The sequence below is a fragment of the Geotrypetes seraphini genome, chromosome 1 (genome assembly GCF_902459505.1).
Source record: "Geotrypetes seraphini chromosome 1, aGeoSer1.1, whole genome shotgun sequence".
Taxonomy (NCBI): domain Eukaryota; kingdom Metazoa; phylum Chordata; class Amphibia; order Gymnophiona; family Dermophiidae; genus Geotrypetes; species Geotrypetes seraphini.
In genome coordinates, this window is record NC_047084.1 from 203,700,592 (window position 1) to 203,723,420 (window position 22,829).

The 22,829-nt window shown below is 43.7% G+C and overlaps 1 protein-coding gene across 2 annotated transcripts in view; it reads left to right on the plus strand.

The window, feature by feature from the left end:
- Positions 1-22,829, plus strand: part of MTMR7 (myotubularin related protein 7) — a 193,068-nt gene that overhangs the window by 166,477 nt on the left and 3,762 nt on the right. For both annotated transcript variants that reach the window (XM_033944229.1, XM_033944219.1), the window contains one exon: positions 3,731-3,857. In XM_033944229.1, the coding sequence (XP_033800120.1) occupies positions 3,731-3,857 (127 nt within the window). The remainder of the gene's footprint in view (positions 1-3,730; positions 3,858-22,829) is intronic.

Genomic DNA, 22,829 nt, shown 5'->3' on the forward strand with positions numbered 1-22,829 from the left:
CCTACACCAGACATACAACCATTCAGACCAGCTTTAGTTAAAGAGTACATGAACTCTGTACCAACCATCCCCTTGTGAGAGGCATTCCACCCTCCACCATATGCAATCAAGCAGGCTTTAAGTGGTCCCCACAGTGTCCACTGGGGTCTGTGGCAGTCTCCTGCTCTCTATCGGGAGGGGGGGGGAACCACAATGATTCCCAGAGTATTCACAAAGGTCAACGCAGAAGCAGGGGAAACAAATGTCTGTGCGGCCCTCTTTCTGGATCTTAAGTTTGGTGGAGTAGAGCAGGGCAAATTTCACCTTGTTGGCATACAAGGCCGAACAGATCGGGGTAAATTCCCTTCTGCGGGCCATCATGGCCACGGAATAATCCTGAAAACAAAATATGTTCTTGTTATCATGGCACAGATCTTTACCCGCTCTGATAGCTTGCAGTATTGCAGTCTTGTGAGCAAAATTCAAGATTATAAATATGACCACCCGCGGTTGGGAACCCTCAGGGTGCTGAGGCTGTAGCTTTAACCACTGCGCCACACTCTCCCGAACCATCGACTTTCGGTCAACTGTCGGCTTTCCCCTTCTTTAGTTTAAAAACTTCTCAACTTCTCTCTTGATGTTATTTGCAAGTAGCCTCGTTTCATTTCTGCTGAGATGGAGTCTGTCCATTCTGAATAGCTTGCTCTTCCCCCAGAACGTCGTCCAGTTGCGCACGAAGTGGAATCCTTCTTCCTCACACCAGCGCCTTATCCACGTGTTGACTGCTTGCAGCTCCATCTGCCTCTTCTCGTCGTCCCTGGGTACCAGCAGGATCTCCGAGAATGCTAACCTCTGTGTTCTGGTCTTCAGCTTCCTTCCTAGCATCCAGAACTGGTCCTTCGGTACTTCCCTGTTGTAGTTCCTGTTTTTCACGTTATTCGTCCCCACATGGATCATCACCGCTGAATCTTCTTCCACACTGTCGATGATCCTGTCGATGCAGCTCACTATGTCATCTACCTAGACTCCTGGTAGGCAGGTCACCAGCCGATCCAGTCTTCCTCCCACTATGTGGTTGTCGACTTGTCTGATGAAGGAGTCCCCCATGACGATTGCTGTCCTCTCTATCTTCTCTTGATTCTCAAGCCGCAGGTCCATGTCCCTGGTGTATGTCTATCTCTCCAGCCATAGGCCCATGTCCTTCGTTCCCATCAATTTTCTCTCATCCTGGCGTTGGCTTGCACCGGACTCGTCTTCTTGTGGGTTCCCTCTGCTGTTTCCAGATCTTGCTGCTGTGTCAAAGATTCGATTCTTCTTCAAGACCACGTTGTGGAGGCCCTTCCCATCAACAGTCCTCAAACAGACACCGACCTACTTCCATGAAGAAGCAGTTCTGACGCCAGGCCTTTGACCTCTCTCCCACCCATTGGAAGGCGACTATCGAGCTTTCTGGTTGAGTGGGAGACAGTGACCTTGGACCTATGGGTCCTGGAGGTCCTACCCGACGGCCTCAAATTGAAATTTACCGACTTCTGTCGGATTTCTTTCTGGATACTCCTATGGTATGTTCTGAAAAGGCATTCTGGGTGCAGGCCACGGTTCGCCGGCTTCTAGGTCTTGCGGCTATCAAGCCCATTCCAAAGGACGACTTGGGCTCAGGGAGATACTTCATATACTTCATTGTTTCAAAGAAAGGCTCCAACGATTGGAGACCAATTGTGGACCTCAAGATGGTCAACACGGCACTGAAGGTACCACGTTTCAGAATGGAAACTGTGCTGTCAGTCATTGCAGCAGTGGCACCAGGGGAGTTCCTGGCCTCCTTGGATCTCACAGAGGCGTATCTTCATGTCCCCATCTTTCTGGATTACAGGATATTCCTATGGTTCCATGTTCTGTGTCAACACTTTCAGGATCTTTACCAAGATAATGGTGGTAGTAGCAGCTCCCCTGCGCTCTCAGGGTATCCTGGTCCATCCCTATCTAGACAACTGGCTGATCAGAGCTCCCTCCTTGGCAGAGGGGACCCAGGTGGTGCAACAAGTGGTGCAATTACCGCAACACCTGGTATGGGTGATCAATCTGAAAAATAGCCAACTCAGTCCTACGCAGGATCTGGAGTATCTGGCAGTCCAGTTCCACACGTCTCAGAACAAAGTGTTTCTCCCGCTTGTCTCAAAGAGAGAAGATTCAACATGCCATTCGAGTCATGTTAGCCATTCCGGCTCTGATGGCCTGGCAATATCTCCAGGTTCTGGGGCTCATGGTGGCATTGATCGATGTGATTCTGTGGGCAAGGGCTTGGCTGCATCCCCTTTAGGCATCATTGCTGTTACTATGGAACCCACAACAGGACTCGTTAACTGCTCCGCTTCCCTGGACGGCGGCAGCGCACAGCAGCATGTGGTGGTGGCTGAGTCCTCTGACTCTGTCCAAGGGCCTGACGCTTCAGATTTCAAACTGGATGATTCTTTCCACGGACGCGAGTCTCTCTGGTTGAGGAGCAGTCTGTCTGCCCCAGTGCAGGGCCAGTGGTTGCCCTTGGAGAGTAAGTGTCATGACATGTTTTGCCCTGACCTGAGAAAGGGGTTTAGCTTTCAAAAGCTATTCAAATATATTGTCAGTATAAGGTAATAACCTTTTTTTTCTAGTGCAATAGGCACATCATTCTTGAACACTTGGGTTGTCAATCCCTGGTTGTGAGATCCTTTGTAGAGAGCCTCATTTACATTTTTCCACTCCGCCTCCCTTCACTCTGGGCTGTCCTACAAATCCTCACATTGTATCAAAGCAAACGGTCTGCCCTAGAGAAGAAACAACAGGGAGGGATACAGAAATTCTCCCTGAGAAACAATATCTCAACATTTAACACAAAATAATCGTGAAACATAACATTTAAAGATAGAATGAGGTGAAATGAACAAGCCACCTACCTGAGTGCAACCTGCACTAAGTGTCTTAGTGTTTTGAAGGATACCCCCTGGTCTCTTCAAAATTGGAGCCCACCCTGTCAGATGTTCATTAGCCTGCTTACTGTCTCAGACATGTCTGATTGCAAGTTATGTTGTTTCTATCCAACAAGGCCAAGGATAGAGGAGAACTCTGCTATCGGGAAGGGATCAAAGAATATCATCCAGAACTCCAAGACTGTTAGTGCAGGTTACACTCAGGTAGGTGGCTTGTTTGTCCTACCTTGTTATATGTTCTAAATGGTTCATGATTATTTTGTGTTAAATGTTTTGATAACGAGCAGAACAGACTTGTTTCTCGTGGAGATTCCCTGTATCCTCCCTCTTATGTTTCTTCTCTAGGGCTGACTGTCTACTTTAAAATGAACTGAAGATTTGTAGAACAGCCCAGAGTGAAGGAAGGCAGAGTGGAAAAAATGTAAATGAGGCTCTTCATACAGGATATCGTGACCAGGGATTGACAAGCCAAGTGTTCAAGAATGATGTGCTTATTTACCAGAAAGATTATTGAGTTAAGTACCTAATTTTCCCATTTGATTGGTTTTTTTTATTCTCCTGTATTTCTAGACATTTAAGTGAACTAACACAGCAACCACACATCCCTAAAAATGAGAATTGTCATGTAGACAACATTTATCTGATCACTCCTCCTGCTCTGGTTATAAAAAATTCTTAGTGATTTACAATATTTCATAAAGTATTCAAAATGCAAATAATCATCAGCGACTTGAGAAATCATCCATTCAAGGATTAAGTTATTGAATACTTTTTATCACTTTCAGGTTTTGGCATGGTATGTATAACCGTTTTGACAAGGGAATGCAACCGCGCCAGTGTGTGCTAGATTTCCTTATGGCTGTGAAAGAAGAAACTCAACAGCTAGAGGAAGAGCTAGAGGGCTTAGAAGAGGTGATATACACGTTATACCATTATGTTCTATTTGCTCAATGAAAGATGCTAAGTAATGTGATTGATGTATTATTACTGTTTTGATGGGGAAAAACAAAAAACAGGTTGATACAAATGCTTTGGTGAAAATGCCCAAAGAGGATGAACATGCAGTTGGCAAATGGTGCCTAACCAGGAAAAATGCCTAGTTTCAACAGCAGGGGTCTGATGCATTTGGAGGTGTGTGCATCTGGTAGCGCTATAGAAATAATTAATAGTAGTAGTAATAGTAGTACCCTGTTTCCCCGAAAATAAGACCTATCCCGAAAATAAGCCCTAGCATGATTTTAAAAGATGCTCCTAATATAAGCCCTACCCCCAAAATAAGCCCTAGTTAAGATCGACCCCCAAAGAACCCTCCCCCCTCAAATGTCCCCAACACTCCCTGACTCCATTCCTGCCCAATTCACTGAAAAAATTGGACTCGTCGATTCAGCAACCTCCACCCTGGGTGAGACCTGACATACCTCCACTCTGAGGACTCCTAAAGCAGCGGCGGCAGCAGCGTTCTGAACGGGGCTTTTTTGCAGCCTTCCCCGCCAGGTCCTTCCCTCTGCCGCATCACTGATGACTGATTTTGGAGACCTTGGAGGTACAGTATGTCAGTCTCAAGGTGGGAAGGTCGTTGGGGTTCTGTTGCACAAGGGGATGGGAGCAAGAGATAGAAAGAAGATGCACAAGGGGATGAGGGGGGAGGAAAGATGCTGCACATGGTGGGGGGAGGAGAAATGAAAGAGGAAGAATTGGAGGGGAGGAGAGGAAGGGAGAGATGATTGTTCTACATGAAAAAATATGACATTCTCCCAAAATAAGCCCTAATGCGTTTTTGAACTACAGCTAAGCTCATTTTTGGGAAACAAAAGTATGATCATGTTTCCCCTTTGTTGATAAAGCTTCACTGGCTCCCAGTTCGCTTTAGGATCCATTTTAAATGTGCATGCATAATCTTCAAGCTTCTCTATGATATAGTTGATCCTTTTGTCCCCTTATGTTGGAATACCCTTAGACTTTGCCATTTGAGAAACACACAAAGATACAAGTTAGTCTTCCCTTCCTTTAAGGGAATTAAATCTGCTGGGAAGCTCAGTCGATTTTTTGTTTTCTAGTTTGTAGAGATCTGGAATGAACTTCCTGATTCCATTAGGCTTTTAGGCCAGATGTAATTATTTCATAAATTCCAGAAAACTTTCTTGTTCTCACAATTTTTAAATGGTTTAACTACAACCTCAACAAAATGATATTATAGTTATTTTTCTTATGCTTTTCTTATGTACTTTAGTTTTTAATTAGTACTTCCTTCTCCTATGTTTTCTGCTATGTACTCTAGTCTTAATTATATGTGAACCAAGTCGAGCTCCACTGGGAGATGACCCGGTATATAAACCAAAGATTAGATTAGATTAAAAATTAATATAAGACGCTGTCTTATTTTCGGGGAAACACGGTAGTAGTATCTTAAAGCATATTGCCCAAAGGGGGAGGATGATGAGTGAAACATCATGGAATTAAACTGAGGTAGAAGGGCCAAGGGTCATCCTACCAGAAGTCAAAGCTTCAGTAAATTTATCCTGGTGTGTCATGGGACTTTGGTGCTTTGTAAAATCTATATATTTTTCACATTCTGCTGTTTTGAAAATAAATTTAACATGGGTGCAGATAAAGCAAAGAAGTCTGTTGGTATCATTAAGGACCACTTCTCCACTTTGCAACATCTCTGCTGTCATAACAAAATTTATCTTATTCTCTGGACAAACAAGTGCATCTTAGTACTATTGGAATTACTTGATTGAGTGAGGCACAGATATAAGTGTTGTCATCGCATGTCACTAGGATGGAATAGTTCTCCCAGAGTTCAGAACTTACTGTAGAGTTCCAAACATGTGTTTTCCATTTGCAGTAGTCTCTTCAGCTCCTCTGTTTTTATTTTTCTACAGTGCCAACATGTAAAACAAAAGCTCTCTTGACTGTAGCAAGTTTAATATTATACGTTACAAATAAAACCTCTTAAAGAAATTTACAATAGCATCAACCACCCCACCCAAAAAAATTCACTATCAACAACAGAAGGCAAGAAAGGTTCCAAAACACTCATCTCAGTTACACATTTAAAAAAATGCATCCTCTTACAGAACATCCACAAGCCTACAATAAAATTTAGAGGAAACAGACATTATCCAAAGACAAACAGGAGGCATATTCTCATTTGGGTGATGTCATCCATGGAGCCCGGTATGGACATTATGAAGCTTCAAGACTGCCCGCACTGCGCATGCTCGAGTGCCTTCCTGCCCAATGTTGGTTTGCAGTTCCTCAGTTCTTCATTTCCTGAGGAGTGCAAAAGAACTGTATTTTTTTACTCTATCCAAATTGCCTTCCCGTCAGTGGAATTTTTGCTCTTCAGCTTTTCTTTTCTTATCATTTAATTACTCATTAAAAAAAATATCTTTTTTGTTTTGGCCGATTTCTTGTTGGGGCCTTCAGGTCTGTTCTTCTTTACATGTCAGACTTTTTACATCAACATTGAGCCTTTTGACTTCACCACTGCGATATTCCCATCCATGTTGAAGCCTGCAAGCATTTTTAAGAAGTGCTGTTGGTGCCAGCGCCCAATCTCTATCACAGCTAGTGTATATAGTGCTTAGGGCCTGAGCATTAAGTGGATACTTGTGCTCTCTGTTCCACTCTTTAAAAGTGTTCGATTAAGGCCCAGCGGATCCAACAGCAGAAACATTTTGGCTCTGCATTGGACTAAGGCGACAAAACAAGTCCATTGGCACCGGTGGTACTGCCATCGGCATTGGCTAATACTCCTCTATCGAAGCTGACTAAGAAGCCATTCTCTCAGCAAGCATCGCAGGCCTCGGCAGCATCAAGTCCCTCGATGCATGTGAAGAATCAACACCAACAGTCTCTTTCTGTGCAGGCAGTGTCACCTACATGGTGTGCATCCTCTTCAAGGTCTCCCACCCCTCGACGCCCTGCAGCACCGATGGTTTTAAAAGTATTTCCCTGTAACTTCATCGATGAAAAATCCCTCTCCCATGCTGCAACATCAAGGTGCATCATGAGCTACTGATGCATGTTCTTCCATTTTTTCTGGATCCTGTATGCCCCAATGGTCTTAACCAAAGAATCGAATGGAGAGGATTAAGGGGGAAACAGAACAAATTGAGAGTCAAATGGAAGAATTAAAGAAGGAAACCAATTTTCAACAGCAGTTTCAACTGCAGTCTAAAGTGGATAAATTTAAAGAGGAATTGCAATTTAAGAAATATTAAAAGTATCCAAAAGATGAAAAGGATTATACTGAGAGATTTGTTTATAAATGGATGTATTCCACTGATGATGGCAGTAAAACAACTAGAGGCATGACCGCTACAGAATCGTCTGGTAGTAGTGATAATGCCAGCAGTAAAATCATTGCTAAACCTTTTTTAGGACGAAAAGGTCAGGCCCGGAGGGGTACTTGAAAACAAGAATATCAAGGGGACTGTAAGAATGAAATAATTAATCTTTCCTCAAGGCAATTTTCTGATATAGAACTAGGCATCATAAATAAAGGCCTCTCATTCCATTAAAAAAGTGTGATCCTTTTCAGTTGAGAATGGATTTGGAGAAATTCTTCAGGACTCTTCAACTTAAATTCTATTTTTCTGAATTTGAACCCAAATTTGATGGTTCTGTAATTAGAGATAAAAGCACATGGGCCCCCCCAGGAAATATGGATCCCTTACTAACAGGATTTAGGGCCCTGGTTTATAAAGAATTATCTTCATTAGAACAGTCCCACAACACTATGAGAAATAAATTGTCTTCCTCAGAGTGAAAAATATTGAAGAGTCTACATGATGATTTCTCTATTGTTATATGCAAGACTGACAAGGGTGGAGAATAGTGATTTGGGATAGGACAAAGTATTTCCAGGAAACCTATTCCCAGTTAGGAGATGTGACAGTTTATTCTGAGCTGGTTGTGGATCCATCATATGACATTTTTGCTGAACTTCTTGGGATTGTAAATAAAGAAAAATCAATGAGGTATGTTACCAATGCAGAGTACAAATTTTTGATTTTTCAGCAGTTTAAGGTCCCAGTAATATACTTCCTGCCAAAAGTTCATAAGGATTTGAATAACCCCCCTCTCCCTGGCGTCCAATTGTTTTCGCCTGAGGTTCTTTTCTGGAGAGGATATATAAATATGTGGACACTTTTCTATAACTACTGATGTCCAGTATCCTTTCGTTCTTCTTAGACACCACTCATTTTTTTTAACTGTTTGGAACCTCATGTGAATTGTATAACTTTCAATATTATGGTAACGTTGGACATGAATAATAATTTAATAATAATAATTTTATTTTTTTATATACCACCAAAGCCATAATAGTTCAAGGCGGTTTACAATAAGAAGAGCTGGACAGTCAACAAAGAAATAACATGAAGTCTTTGAATACATGAATATTTGTAGGGAGGGAGAGAGACAGAGTAAAAATCGCAATATAGGGAAATCGAGTACATGTAAGTAGAATACAGGGGTAAGGCTTTAAGAGTTCTTGGTTACAAATTGGTTAAACAGGTTGGGTTTAACTAGTTTTCTGAAGACCCTGTACACTTGTATCCCTCAAAAGGAGGCTCTTAATGTAGTTGAAGAAACTCTGGAAGGTTGTCTGCGCCCTCATCAGGTGCCTACGGAGTTTATAGTTGCTCTGACCACAGTGGCAATGTCTAAAAATTATTTTATTTTTGATCATAGTTTTTTCAACAGAAATCTGGGGTGACTATGGGGCGCCTTTTGTGACTTCTATAGGGGAGAGTGTGGCACAATGGTTAAAGCTACATCCTCAGCACCCTGGGGTTGTGACTTTAAACCCACGCTGCTCCTTGTGACTCTGGGCAAATCTCTTAATCCCTCCATTGCCCCAGGTTCATTAGATAGATTATGAGCCCACTGGGACAGACAGGGAAAAATGCTTGTGTACCTGAATAAATTCATGTAAACCGTTCTGAGCTCTCTTGGGAGAATGGTATAGATAAATAAATAAATTAAATTAAAATATGTCTACGTTTGAGGAGACTTGGGTATATGGTTCTCCTTATTTTGCACATATAAAATTGTGGAAAAGATTTATAAATGACATTTTTTTGTTATGGGATTCTACAGAGGAACATCTACAGAAGTTTTTGTCCTATTTAAATGAATGTCATTCTACAATTAAATTTGAAATGAATTCGGCAACATCACAAATTGTTTTTTTGGGATGTGAAAATTTGTTGAGAACAGGAGAGATTAATGACTACAGTATATTCCAAGCTGTTGGACAGGAATAAACTGTTACTGTACACAAGCATGCACCCGAGTATGTTAAACAATTTACCTATATCTCAGTTCTTTCGATATTGGAGAATTTGTCACTCTACAGAAAAATATGTGTATCAATCGAAAGGGTTAGAGCTGAAATAAGTTACATAAGAACCTCCATCTCCTGATCAGACCTTCGGTCCATCAAGTCCATCGATCCGCACAGGCGGAAGCCCAGCCAGGTGTACACCTGGCATAGTTTTATCCCTCTATGCCTCTCGTAAGGAGATGTGCATCTAGTTTGCTTTTAAATCCTAGGATGGTGGATTCCGCAATAACCTTCTCTGGGAGAGCATTCCAGGTATCCACCACTCACTGCGTGAAGCAAAACTGCCTGATATTTGTCCTGGACTTGTCTCTCCCCAGCTTCAGTCCATGTCCTCTTGTCCGTGTCACATTGGGCATTGTAAATAACTTATTTTCCTGCTCTATTTTGTCGATTCCTTTCAGTATTTTGAAAGTCTCGATCATATCCCCTCACAGTCTCCTCTTCCCAAGGGAGAACAATTCCAGTCTCCTAAGTCGTTCCTCGTATTCCAAGTTCTCCATACCTTTTACCAGCTTCGTTGCTCATCCCTGCACTCTCTCCATCAGTTTTATATCCTTCTTTAGGTTGGGAGACCAATGTTGGACACAGTATTCCAAGTGTGGTCTGACCATTGCTCTATAAAGCGGCATTTTAACCCTCTCCGATCTGCTTGTGATTCCCTTCTTTATCATGCCTAACATTCTTTTTGCTTTCTTTGCCGCTGCCGCGCATTGTGCTGATGGTTTCAGGGTCCTATCTATCAGTACACCCAGGTTCTTTTCTTGTTCGCTCTTACCCAGAGTTGCACCTGACATTTTATACTCGTGTTCCTTGTTCTTTCTGCCTAAATGCATTACTTTGCACTTTTCCACATTAAATTTCATCTGCCATTTCTCTGCCCATTTCTCTAATTGACACAAGTCACTCTGGAGTTCCTTGCTATCCTTCTACAATCTGATTGCCCGGCATAGCTTTGTGTCGTCTGCAAACTTGATGATCTCACTGGATGTTCCTTCTTCTAGGTCATAGATGAAAATATTAAATAAGATGGGCCCAAATACCGAGCACTGGGGCACACCACTAGTCACTTTCTCCCAGTCTGAGAACTTCCCATTTATGCCCACTCTCTGCTTTCTGTTCTCCAGCCATTTGTCTACCCATCTTAGTATATCTCCCTCTATTCCATGGCTTTGTAGTTTCCTGAGAAGTCTTTTATGTGGAACCTTGTTGAATGCTTTTTGGAAGTCCAAGTATATTATGTTTACCGGTTCTCCACTACCAATTTGTTTGTTCACTGTCTCAAAAAAATTGAAGTAAATTCGTCAAACATGATTTCCCTTTCCTGAAGCCATGTTGACATGGGTATCCAAGTGCCGGACTATGCTATCTTTAATCAGTGCTTCAACCATCTTTCCAGGGACAGACGTAAGACTCACAGGTCTGTAGTTACCCGGTTCTCCTCTTGATCCTTTTTTGAAAATTGGCGTGACGTTCGCTATCTTCCAGTCGTCCGGTATAGAAACATAGAAACATAGAAATTTGACGGCAGAAAAGGGCTATAGCCCATCAAGTCTGCCCACTCTTCTGACCCACCCCATTAAGACTGAGTACTAATGACCTAGTTCCTTAACTCTACCCTCGTAGGGATCCCACGTGTATGTCCCATTTATTCTTAAAGTCAAGCACACTGGTGGCCTTGATCACCTGCATTGGAAGCTTGTTCCAGTGATCTACCACCCTTTCTGTGAAGAAATACTTCCTGGTGTCACCATTAAATTTCCCTCCTCTGAGTTTGACCGGATGCCCCCTTGTGACCGAGGGTCCTTTGGGAAAGAAGATGTCGTCTTCCACCTCGACACATCCTGTGATGTATTTAAATGTCTCAATCATGTCCCCCCTTTCCCTGCGTTCCTCTAGAGTGTAGAGCTGCAATTTGTTTAGTCTTTCTTCGTACGGGAGACCTTTAAGCCTGGAGATCATCCTAGTGGCCATCCGTTGAACCGACTCAACTCTAAGCACGTCTTTATGGTAATGCGGCCTCCAGAATTGCACACAGTATTCCAGATGAGGTCTGACCATGGTTCTGTATAGTGGCATTATGACTTCAGGTTTGCGGCTGATGAAGCTTCTACTGATACATCCCATCATTTGCCTCGCCTTGGATGAGGCCTTCTCTACTTGTCTGGCAGCCTTCATGTCTGCACTGATGATTACTCCCAAGTCTCGTTCTTCTGAAGTCCTAGCTAATGTTTCTCCATTTAAGGTGTAAGTTTTGCATGGATTTCCGCTGCCGAGATGCATGACCTTACATTTCTTAGCGTTGAAGCCCAGCTGCCATGTCGAGGACCAGTTTTCCAACGTAAGCAGATCCTGCGTCATACTATCCTGCCGATTGCTTTCACTTACTATATTACATATTTTGGCGTCATCAGCGAATAGTGTTACTTTACCCTGAAGCCCTTGGGTCAAGTCCCTTATGAATATGTTAAAGAGGAATGGACCCAGGACTGAGCCCTGTGGCACTCCGCTGGTCACATCCGATGTCTCAGAAAGGGTGCCGTTGACCACCACCCTCTGAAGTCTACCACTCAGCCAATCATTAACCCATGCAATCAGTGTCTCACCTAACCCCATCGATTTCATCTTGCTTAACAGTCTACGGTGTGGGACGCTGTCAAAAGCTTTACTGAAATCCAAGTACACTATGTCCAGAGATTCTCCCGAGTCTAGCTTCCCTGTTACCCAATCAAAGAAGCTGATAAGATTGGATTGGCATGACCTACCCTTAGTGAATCCATGTTGACTGGGATCCCTTAAATTCCCCTCGTCCAAAATCGTGTCTAATTTTCCTTTAAGTAGTGTTTCCATGAGTTTACACACTATTGATGTGAGACTTACTGGTCTGTAATTCGCAGCCTCTGCTCTGCATCCCTTTTTGTGCAGAGGAACGACGTTGGCTGTTTTCCAGTCCAGGGGGACTCTCCCATTACTTAGGGAGAGATTGAAAAGCATGGCCAACGGTTCCGCCAGTACATCACACAGCTCTCTGAGCACTCTTGGGTTCAATTTGTCCGGTCCCATGGCTTTGCTCACCTTGAGTCTTAACAGTTCGCTGTAAACCTCAGCTGGCGTGAATTCAAAATTCTTAAATGGGTCTTCCTTGCTTGGCTTTGCTTCCAGTTGTGGCCCGTGCCCAGGTGCCTCGCAGGTATAGACTGAGCAGAAGTAATCATTCAGTAGTCTGGCTTTATCGGAATCTGTTTCCACATAGTTCCTGTCTGGCGTTCTAAGGCGTACTATCCCATTTGTGTTCTTTTTCTTGTCACTAATATACCTGAAGAAGGATTTGTCCCCTTTCTTAATGTTCCTTGCTAGAGTTTCTTCCACTTGAACTTTGGCCTCCCTGACTGCTGTTTTGACCGCTGCAGACCTTGTCCTGTATTCAATGTTAGCTTCTTTTTCCCTGGTTCGTTTGTATGAAAGAAACGCTCTTTTCTTCTCCTTGACGAGGTACGAGACCTTATCAGTGAACCATCGGGGTTTCTTTTTCCTTTGTTGTTTATTTGTCGATTTTATGTAGCGGACAGTTGCCTCGTGAAGGGTCGATTTTAGGGTTGACCACATGGCTTCCACATTATCAGTTGCTTCTTGGGCCTGTAGCGTCTGTTGGACGAAACCTCCCATACGTGCAAAGTCAGTGCCCCGGAAATTGAGTACCCTCGTTTTTGTTTGTGATCTAGGGAAGCCTTTCTTAAGGTTAAACCATACCATGTTATGGTCACTGGTGGCCAACGTTTCTCCGAGACCTCCGAGACGCTTTCCCCGTTCATAAGTACCAGGTCCAGGATGGCGTGGGCTCTAGTACCATTTGTTTGAGCCGTACTCCCTTCATGGACGTTAATATCCTCCTGCTACCACAAGTCGTCGCTGAGAGTGTGTTCCAGTCTACATCAGGCATGTTGAAGTCCCCTAGCAGAACAACATCCCCCCGTAAGGTGATATTCTCAATGTCTTCAATTAATTCTGCGTCCTTGTCTTCCGATTGTCTTGGAGGTCTGTATACCACACCAAGATACAGGCATTTTTCTCCGCCTCTGGCCAGGTTTACCCAGATGGATTCTCCAGTGTATTTGACATCTATGATCCTGGTTGTCTTGATGTTCTCTTTGATGTAAAGTGTTACCCCTCCTCCTAGCTTACCCTCTCTGTCTTGGCGAAGCAGGTTGTATCCTGGTATAGTTATATCCCACCCATGAGAGTCTGTGAACCATGTTTCAGATATTGCTACCACGTCTAGGTCTGCATTTACTATTTCTGTTTCCAGCTCTAGAAATTTATTCCCTAGGCTGTGTGCGTTAACATACATAGCTCTCCACTCTTTGTGTTTACTAAACTCCTGTAGAGAGTTACCCATCTGAGTTGAAGTGTCTCCTAGCGAATCTTTAGCAGTAAGGGTACTTACCTCGAACTTAAAATTGGAGTTTTGGTTCACCTCGTCAGGATTGTTACTTACTGCTCCGGTACATAAATGGATACCCTCCCCCAACTTACCTAGTTTAAAGCCCTTCGAAGCAGGCGGGCTAGTCGATGTCCGAAGACGTTCTTACCTCTGTTGGTCAGGTGGAGTCCGTCTAGTCCCTGTAGTGCCTCTCCGTGATTCAGGAATCCGAAGTTCATTTCCCGACACCATCGTTGTAGCCACTCATTCGTCTTCAGGATACGTTCGTCCCTATCCCTTCCTTTGCCCCTAACAGGAAGAATTGAAGAGAATACCACCTGTGCTCCTGTCTGCTTCAGCCTCTCCCCCAGAGCTCCGAAGTCTCTAGCTATGTCCTCCAGGGTCCAGTTCTAATTGACAGGTTGGCAAGTTTTTGCAATTGTTTTCCGATTTCAACCTTCAGTTCTTTTAAGTCTCTCGGGTGAATTCCATCCGGTCCAGGGGATTTGTCACTTTTAAATTTGTTGATCTGGTAGTATATCTGGTCCAAGTCCACTTCTACTGTGGTGAGGCTGTCCTCTTTTACTCCTTTGATCATTTTCACTGTTTCTGGTATTGTTGCGGTGTCCTCCTTCGTAAAGACAGATGCAAAGAAGGAATTTAGTCTGTCTGCAATTTGTTTGTCTTCCTTGATGTACCCTTTTCTCCCCTGGTCGTCCAGCGGTCCCACCGCCTCTTTTGCGGGTTTTTTCCCTTTTATGTATCTAAAGAAGGGCTTGAAATTTTGGCCTCTTGCGCTATTTTCTCCTCATAGTCCTTTTTGGCATCCCTCACCGCCTTGTGACATTTCTTCTGATCATCTTTTGTGTTTGTTCCAAGCTTCGGTTGTTTTCGTGCGTTTCCATTTTTTAAAAGAGTCCTTTTCTTTTATGGCTTCCTTCACCTCTCTAGTAAGCCATGCCGGTTCTCCTTTGCCTTTAGTTTTCCTTTCTTTGAAAATCCGCGAAATGTAGAGATTTTGTGCTTCTGTGATAGTATTTTTCAGTAGGGATCATGCCTGATCTACCGTTTTAACTTTGCCCATCTTTTTCTTGAGCCGTTATTTCACCATGGCTCTCATGCTATTGTATCTTCCCTTCCTAAAGTTTAAGGTCATGGTTAAGGTTTTGGTATGTTTCCCTTTCCCGATGTCAAGCTTAAAGTTGATCATGTTGTGGTCGCTCGTCCTCAGCGGGACCGTGACTTCTACTTCTTTTGTCAGTCCCGTAATGCCATTTAGGACCAAGTCCAAGGTGACGTTTCCTCTCGTCTATTCTCCCACCATTTGTTCCAGGAAGCTGTCCCCTAGCGCTTCCAGGAACTTGGCCTCCTTGCCACAGTTCGAGGTTCCCAGGTTCCAGTCTATTCCCGGGAAATTGAAGTCTCCCATGATTATTACATTACCTGTCTTACATTCTTGTTTAATTTCCTCTATCATTTCTGAGTCTGTCTCCTCTGTCTGTCCTGGGGGTCGATAGTAAAGGCCAATTTTTGTGTCCGCACCATTGTGTCTAGGAATCTTGATCCAGACGGACTTCAGCTTCTCTTTCCTTTCCGTTGTAGCCTCTCTAACAGATTCTACTCCTTCCTGAACATAAAGGGCAATACCCCCACCTTTCTGCCCTACTCTATCTCTTCTGTATAGTGTGTATCCCTGTAGTACTGTGTCCCATTCGTTTTCATCATTCCACCATATTTCTGTTATGCCAATGATTTCCAGTTCATCGTGTCTTGCTATTGTCTCTAATTCTCCCAAATTGTTTCTCAGACTTCTAGCATTCGCATACATACATTTGAGTTCTCTTTGTGTTACCCCCTTGGACTTTCTAAGCTTAGCAGTCTCTACAGTTTCTTTCACCTTTTCTGGTCCTGCGTTGTCTCCCTTATTTGCTTTGTGGTCGTCCCTCCTGTGTCTGAGTAGTTGTCCGTAGTTCCTTCTTCGGGGCATCCTGTCGCCCGGGCCATCGGGTCAACTGTCGGCTTTCCCCTGTCCTTTAGTTTAAAGCCTTCTCAATGGCCCTCTTCATGTTGCCTGCTAATATTCTTGCTCCTTCCTTGTTGAGGTGTAGTCCGTCCTTTCTGTACTACTTGCTTTTTCCCCAGAACGCCATCCAGTTGCGCATGAAGTCAAAGCTTTCCTCTTCTCACCATCGTCTCATCCAGGCGTTGATCGCTTTCAGTTCTCCTTGTCTCTTTCCATCCGCTCTTGGTACCGGGAGGATCTCGGAGAAAGCTACCTTCACCTCCCTGATCTTCAGTTTTCTTCCGAGTGAGCGGAGCTGGCCCTTCATCTCTTCCCTGTCATACTTCCGTCCGCTCACATCGTTGGTTCCCATGTGGATAAACACAGCAGTGTCCTCTCCCCCTGGACTGTCTATGATCCTGGAGATCCTGTTGGCCACATCCTTCACTCTTGCTCCAGGCAGGCAGGTGACGATTCTATCCTCTCTCCCTCCTGCGGTGTGACTGTCCACATGACGTATAATGAAGTCTCCTACTATGATTCCCATCTTCTTTATTCAGGGGTTCTTTGGGGTCGTAAATCCACATCCATGGTGTAGGGCCAATCTTCTTCCTCCTGCGATACGCTTGAAATATTCCGAAAGAGGCTACCCAAAAAAGGTGATTTCAAAGGCATTTAAACGAGCAAGATATAGTACTTGGGATCTGCTTCTCCAATACAGACCTAAGGAGGATATAAATGCAGTCTCTTGTATAATGAGATTTTCCTCAGTTTCTCAAAAATTGGGTAGGAAAATAAAACAACTGTGGCCTATGTTACATTGCAACATTGCTTTTTCATGGAATAAAAACTTAAAGGATTTCTTTCGTAAATCAGACGTTTGGTCTTGTAATGAGGAGGGGCAGGTGGGGCATTTTCGTTGTGGACGGTGTACAGCTTATGAAGTAATGCAAGAAGGCACAAGCACAAATATTCCAGGGAGGGAACCCTGGACTTCATCCCCCATCTCTGGAACCAGTTGCCTGCCCAGATAAGATCACAAGACTTACTGATGACCTTCCAGAAAATGCTGAAGACTCTTCTCTTCAACTAAACAGTGCCAATGAACAGCCTCCTCCCTGCTCTCCTCCTTCCTCCTCGTGCTCCCCCTCCCCCCTCTCTCCTTTTCTCATTCACCTGTATCTTCTAGGAATTCCTTTGTCCTGTAATTTTTTGTGAATGTCAATTGTAACCCGTTCTGAGCCCCCGGGCAAATGGAATAGAAATTCAGTTAAATAAATAAATAAAGTGTTATATTGTGACCTGTGTTATATTGGCCATACAGCATGGAGTCTGAAAACATGCACTTTTGAACATCGGAGTAATATTACACATAAAAAGCAAGTACATGTACTTTGTGTCTGGTGCTGGATCACACCCCTCCAACACAGCAGAGGAGTGATATTAAAAAGAAGCTGTATCAGTGTGAGCAATGTTTCATATTTTTACTGTATGGCCCAATGGTCTTACCAAAGAATCGAATTAATGTAGAACTGACAGTTCTCTATTAATTTAGAACTGACAGCTGAGTTCCTGGAAATGATGTCAACGGATACAGAGAAGTGAGAGCTTTAAAAACCAGTTGTTTTAGATGCCAGCATGCATGGAGCAGAGGTTTGGAATTATTGCTTTGAAATTTCCCTGAAGCCAGCCCTATTTGGGCAAAACAAGAGCCTTGTTGGAGAATTAACAATGGAGAATTAACATCGGATGAAGTTCATGGCTGTAGCGGAGGTCTGCCAGCATTGGGAAGATATGCCTCTTCACGATGAACTAAGTTAATTTTTCTCAACTTTTTTTTCCCTGTGCACAGTTGTGGGTTTAGCCCAGTTTGAAACTAGTATTTTTGATATTGGAGGTTTTTTGCCTGTGGTAATAGCTGAGCAGCTAAACCTCCATGTGGATTGCTGTCCCGTATATAAATTGTTTGAGGCTTTTTTCTCATCTTTTTAATGAAATACGGTTTTCTCAGGGCAGCTCCATTGCTGTCTGGTAACATTTTTTTGAGAAATTTTGTAGTCTGCATGGATCACAAGTTTGGCTACTTTGACTGGTCACAACTTCAGTGGTCTCTGTTTAATTATGGGTTTTAAGACAATTTTTGTTCATGAAGGGCCTTTTCAATGTGAAGCCACCTCTTAAGGCCCCTCCTGTTGTATGGGATCTTAATGTGGTTCTTTCTGTGTTAATGAAGCCTCCTTTTGAGCCTTTGGCCACAACGCATTTTAAATTTCTAACTTGGAAAGTGGTCTTTCTTATCGCTCTCACTTCTGCCAGGAGGGTCAGTGAGCTCCATGCACTAGTGGCTGATCCACCTTTCACTGTTTTTCACCATGATAAGGTCGTCCTCCGTACACACCCAAAATTCCTTCCTAAGGTTGTGTCTGAGTTTCATCTTAACCAATCCATTGTTCTACCTGTTTTTTTCCCAAAGCCTCATTCTAATCCAGGTGAACAGGCTTTGCAGCCTCTTTTTACGAAACTGCAATAGCAGTTTCTAGCGCAGGGAGCCATGCTGAATAGCCTTTGCTGCTCCCGACGCTCATTGAGTTCCTGTGAGCGTTGGGAGCAGTGTGGGCCATTCAGCGTGGCTCTCCGTGCTAGAAACTGCTATTGCAGTTTTGTAAAAGAGGGGGTAAGTTTTCTATAACAAAGGGTGTACAGACTTGTGATTAATACTTTTTAACTGTTCCTTTAATTGTGCTTTTATGTTACATATATTGGGTACATCAGTGACACTCCTACTTCAATATATTTTGAATTGCATTTTTTAGATAGCAGAATCTGAAAAATACATAAGGCGCTGTAACTTCCATGTGGTGTCCCGTTAAAATCACAATGACTGGTCCATGAGGTGCATCCTTAACTGGGGCAGCAGAGCACCTTTCTGTTTCGAAAGGCCAAACAAACCCAGCCTCAAGCCCCTCCCCAAGCCCCTCTTTGATGCTTTTGGGCAGATTATATTGGTCAAGCTATGGCCTCAGTGGTCCACTCTATTCCACTACCTATGATAGTTGGTGTAAAATTGAAGAATGAAAACATTGGTATCGTGTTTAAATGGTACATAAGAACAGCCATACTGGATCAGACCAATGGTCCATCTAGCCCAGTGCCCTATTTCCACAGTGGCCAATCTAGGTCACAAGTAGCTGGCAGACCCAAATAGTAGCAATATTCTATGTTACTGATTCCAGGGCAAGTGGTGGCTTCCCATATGTCTTTCTCAATAGCAGACTTTTGACTTTTTATCGGGAAGCTTGTCCAAATCTTTTTAAAACTCGGCTACGCTAACTGTATCTTTCTCCGTACACCTGTTGCCTCTTTCCTAATTAGCAAATTATACATATTTACTGGAACAAATTCAATTACTTTTCTCAATAATTTATATAAAATGCATCATATTGTAAATTGGCGTATTAATGTCTTCTAGTGTACTTATTTAGCTCTGCAAATCCTTTTCTATTTTTAACATTTGCTGTTTTGAAGATGATGCATTGTATAATGCTATACAGTGTGGAGTTAGCATTTCATAAAAACTGATTTTAGCACTTACCTATGCTGCTGGTTAACTGTAAAGAGAAGTGCATGGACAGTATTTGTTATGAGCGTGCTAATATTTATTTTTCTAGTGCAAAAGGTGTGTCATTCTGGAAGGATGAGTAATCTCCCTATGCTCATGATTCGTGCAGAAGGAATCCATTCCAGCTTTTGAATCCTTCCTTCTTCACCAGAGGGCTCTGCTGCCCCCTTCAGTTTTTCCTCCTACACATGAGCCAGGAGTCTTTCTGAGCTGCTCTGTATATTTATATTTTTTGGTCTTTTTTCAGTTTTTGGTGGCTTTCGGTGCTCAGAGCTCACCACTTTGAGGGTCAAGCTCTGCCTGTGTGGAGAGCAGACTGAAGTCATTCTGCAGCTGACAGGCCAATCCCTCTGTGGTACCTGTTAATCAGCCTGAAGAAACTTTCATGGAGCTCGGGTTCAGTCCCCTAAGTAGCTTGCTGGGTCACAGGGGTTTGAGCGCAGGCTGTCAGGGGCTCAGTGGGGCTCCGCAGGGTGCCAGCTGTGTTTTGTCTCGTACCTTTCCCATGCAAGGGTCTGTGGAGATTAGAGACTCAGACTTCAGTCCAACTGGCAGCACAAAGATTGGAGGAGCAGTCCGTTTGAGGTAGTGATTTCTTCTCCCAGATCCAGCTACTTTAGGAGCTGAGGCAGGCTGCAACACATATCCAGCACAGGTCATAATGGGTAATGCTGCCTATGAGAAAAATGGGGGGGAGGGGGTTTGGGTTGTCTTTAAACACCTCTTTTTCAGATTTCTGCCCCTTCTCTTACGTTTCCCAACCCCCAAAATAACTTTTTCACAGGTTTTATTATTATTTCTTTTTTTTAATTAAGTCATTTTGGAGCTGGGTTTTGGCGCCAAAATGCTGCCACTGCTGCCATCTTAGGATTCCCTGACTTTTTAAAAAAAAAGTTCTCCAGAACCTTCAAATCATCTAGTTTTGCCTCAAAACTGGCAGGGATAGAGTACTCAGGCCCGTTTACTCTTAATTCATGCCAGTTTTGTGCTGGTTGGATACCTGAAGAGCATCCTTGCACCATATGCCATGCAGCACGTGAAGGGAGCAAGGAGTGGCTGGCTTAGCCTCCTCTTTGCTCTTTAGGACTGAGGAACGGTAGGGGGGTCTTTATCAGTTGGGAGTACATCTCTTCCAGAGCCCCTGAATGATGGTCATCCTAAACACAAGAGCATAGAGACTGCAGAGCCCAAGAAACACAAGCTGGAGTCATCTAAAGGAGACTCCATGATATCCAATACGGCATTTTCTCCAAAATTTGTCAATCTGATGTTGAGAGCTTATCTGGATGGATGAGATCTAGCAGCACACCAGAAGGCATGCGAGATGGCTTGGGTTCCCAGGGTGCATCTCCTTCAGTATCAGAGGCTAGCCAGGATTTGGTAGGCCTTTCTGAGGGAGACTCGGAGGATGAGGGATCTATCTGTATGCCTTTACTGTCACAGAGCAAGCCCTCCCTGTTCAGAGACGCAGAGTCACAGGCAGGTGCGAGTACGTAAGATACAGTGGTGGCCCTTGATCATGGGGATGACCCCACAGTCTGCCAGCTGTTTAAACCTTCAGCTCTGTTAAAGCTTTTTGCTGACTATTTACAGGAGTTAAATGTGGACTCCTAGCAAATCCCCTCTGCTCCCTGCTCTATAATGAGTGGAGTGAGCGCCCAGTCCTCTTTCCCTTGCATCCTGATTAAAGAATGACATGGGGACAAATTTATCCCCGTTCTCGTAGAAAATCATTTTCCCATCCTATCCTGGCGAGTTCTTTTCCTATCCCTGCCCCATTCCTGGAAGCTCTGTCCTCATCTGCACAAGCTTCAAACACTTTAAAATCATAAGTGTCTGAGGCTTGTGCAGTTAAGGTAGAGCTTACAGGAATGGGACAGGGACAGTGACAAAACTCACGGGGACGGGATGGGGAAATTGAGTTCTGTGGGGATGGCAACAAATTTGTCCCCGTGTCATTCTCTAATCCAGATATCAATGTAGTAGTCATGAAGCTCCTGAGGGGTCCTTTAAAGTAGCCAAGACAATGGCCTGGCTGTATCCAATGGCACAGGAATGTCAGTAAATGTTCGTTCATCTCAAGGTAGATTCCTTGGTAGCACAAGTAACCAAACGCATGGTCCTACTAAGTGAGAGAGGCATGGTATTAAAGGATATTGTGGTGTGGTCATGACCCACATACGGGCAAGGCCCCAAACACCCACCACGAGCACTTGGATCCAGTCCCCACAGAGTGTCAATGGAGTTTTGCAGGAGGCTCTCAAATAAACAGTCTGAGCCCTGCTATTTTCAAAACAGAAAAACACTTTATTTTCCTTTGTATTCCTTCATACAGGGAAATCAATATCAAAATCACTTGGCTGCTCCCCAGACAGTCCTTGCGGCAGAATATAGCAATTCTTTCAATATTCCCAAAAGTTCAGGATTTTATCATTGTTCATCAAAAATAAAGCAGAGGCTGCAGTTTTAGCACAGTTCAGGCAGCCTCTGCAAACGGGACCCAAGCCCACTTTCCTTGCCTACAGGCAATACTAGGCAGCACTCCTGCCTTTATCCAATCCTCAGACTACCTTTAATAGCCGCAGTCCAATAATGCACACTCTTAGGTGTCCCCGCTCCACAGAGGACTGTCTCACAATACTGCCCTGACTTCTTATCACTAGGGCCAGTATGTGTGGGAACATACTCTACCCAAATACAGAATAATGATCCTGCACACCACCCTGTGTTCCCAATGATTCAGTGACTCAGGACAGGGATACACTCTGGGCATCTGAAGCAGTCTTACTGTTAACTCAGGCTGAAGCTTCAGTAATACTGGGATTCCCTCCTCCACTGCACCAAAGCACATGCACACTCCTCCTGTCCCCAAACACTTAATTCAACCTCCGTTTCAGTTTTCTAACACAGGGTCATTTGTTGCACTTTTAAACAGGAAGGCTTTACACATAATCAGCTCTATTCACACATACCTTCCTCTGGTTCATAACTACTTTCCATATCATAGTCTAAGTTATTTAACTCAAAATCCTGATCATTTATCTCCATTGCAGTTCCTTCTCTGTCTTTTAGCTCCCCTACCCCACTCTGTGAGAAGCCTCGTTTCTCCCAGCCAGCTTGTGAAAACTTTGCTTCAGAATTCTCCCCCTCCCAAGCTAACCTTTCTCTAGAAACTTGGTTTCTTTCTTGCCTGGGAGCTCCTGACTGCTGTTTCCAAAGTGGTGGAGGAACTGGTTAACAAACATTCCCAGCATTTCCTGATGTGCTCTGCAAAGTGCTCAGCTTGGCTTGCTCCTCCCTACTACAGCATTCAGCTGTAGAGATTTTATCTTTGCCTGGCTTCTGCACAGCCTGGTGTACATCAATTCTCCTGACTCCTCCCCTATCTTTAACTCTCTGTGTGTCAAGCTGAAATACTGCAGGGTTAAAAGGAATTTTTCTTTCTGCAGGTTTGAATAAAGAATAATAGGGAAATATAACAGGATCCT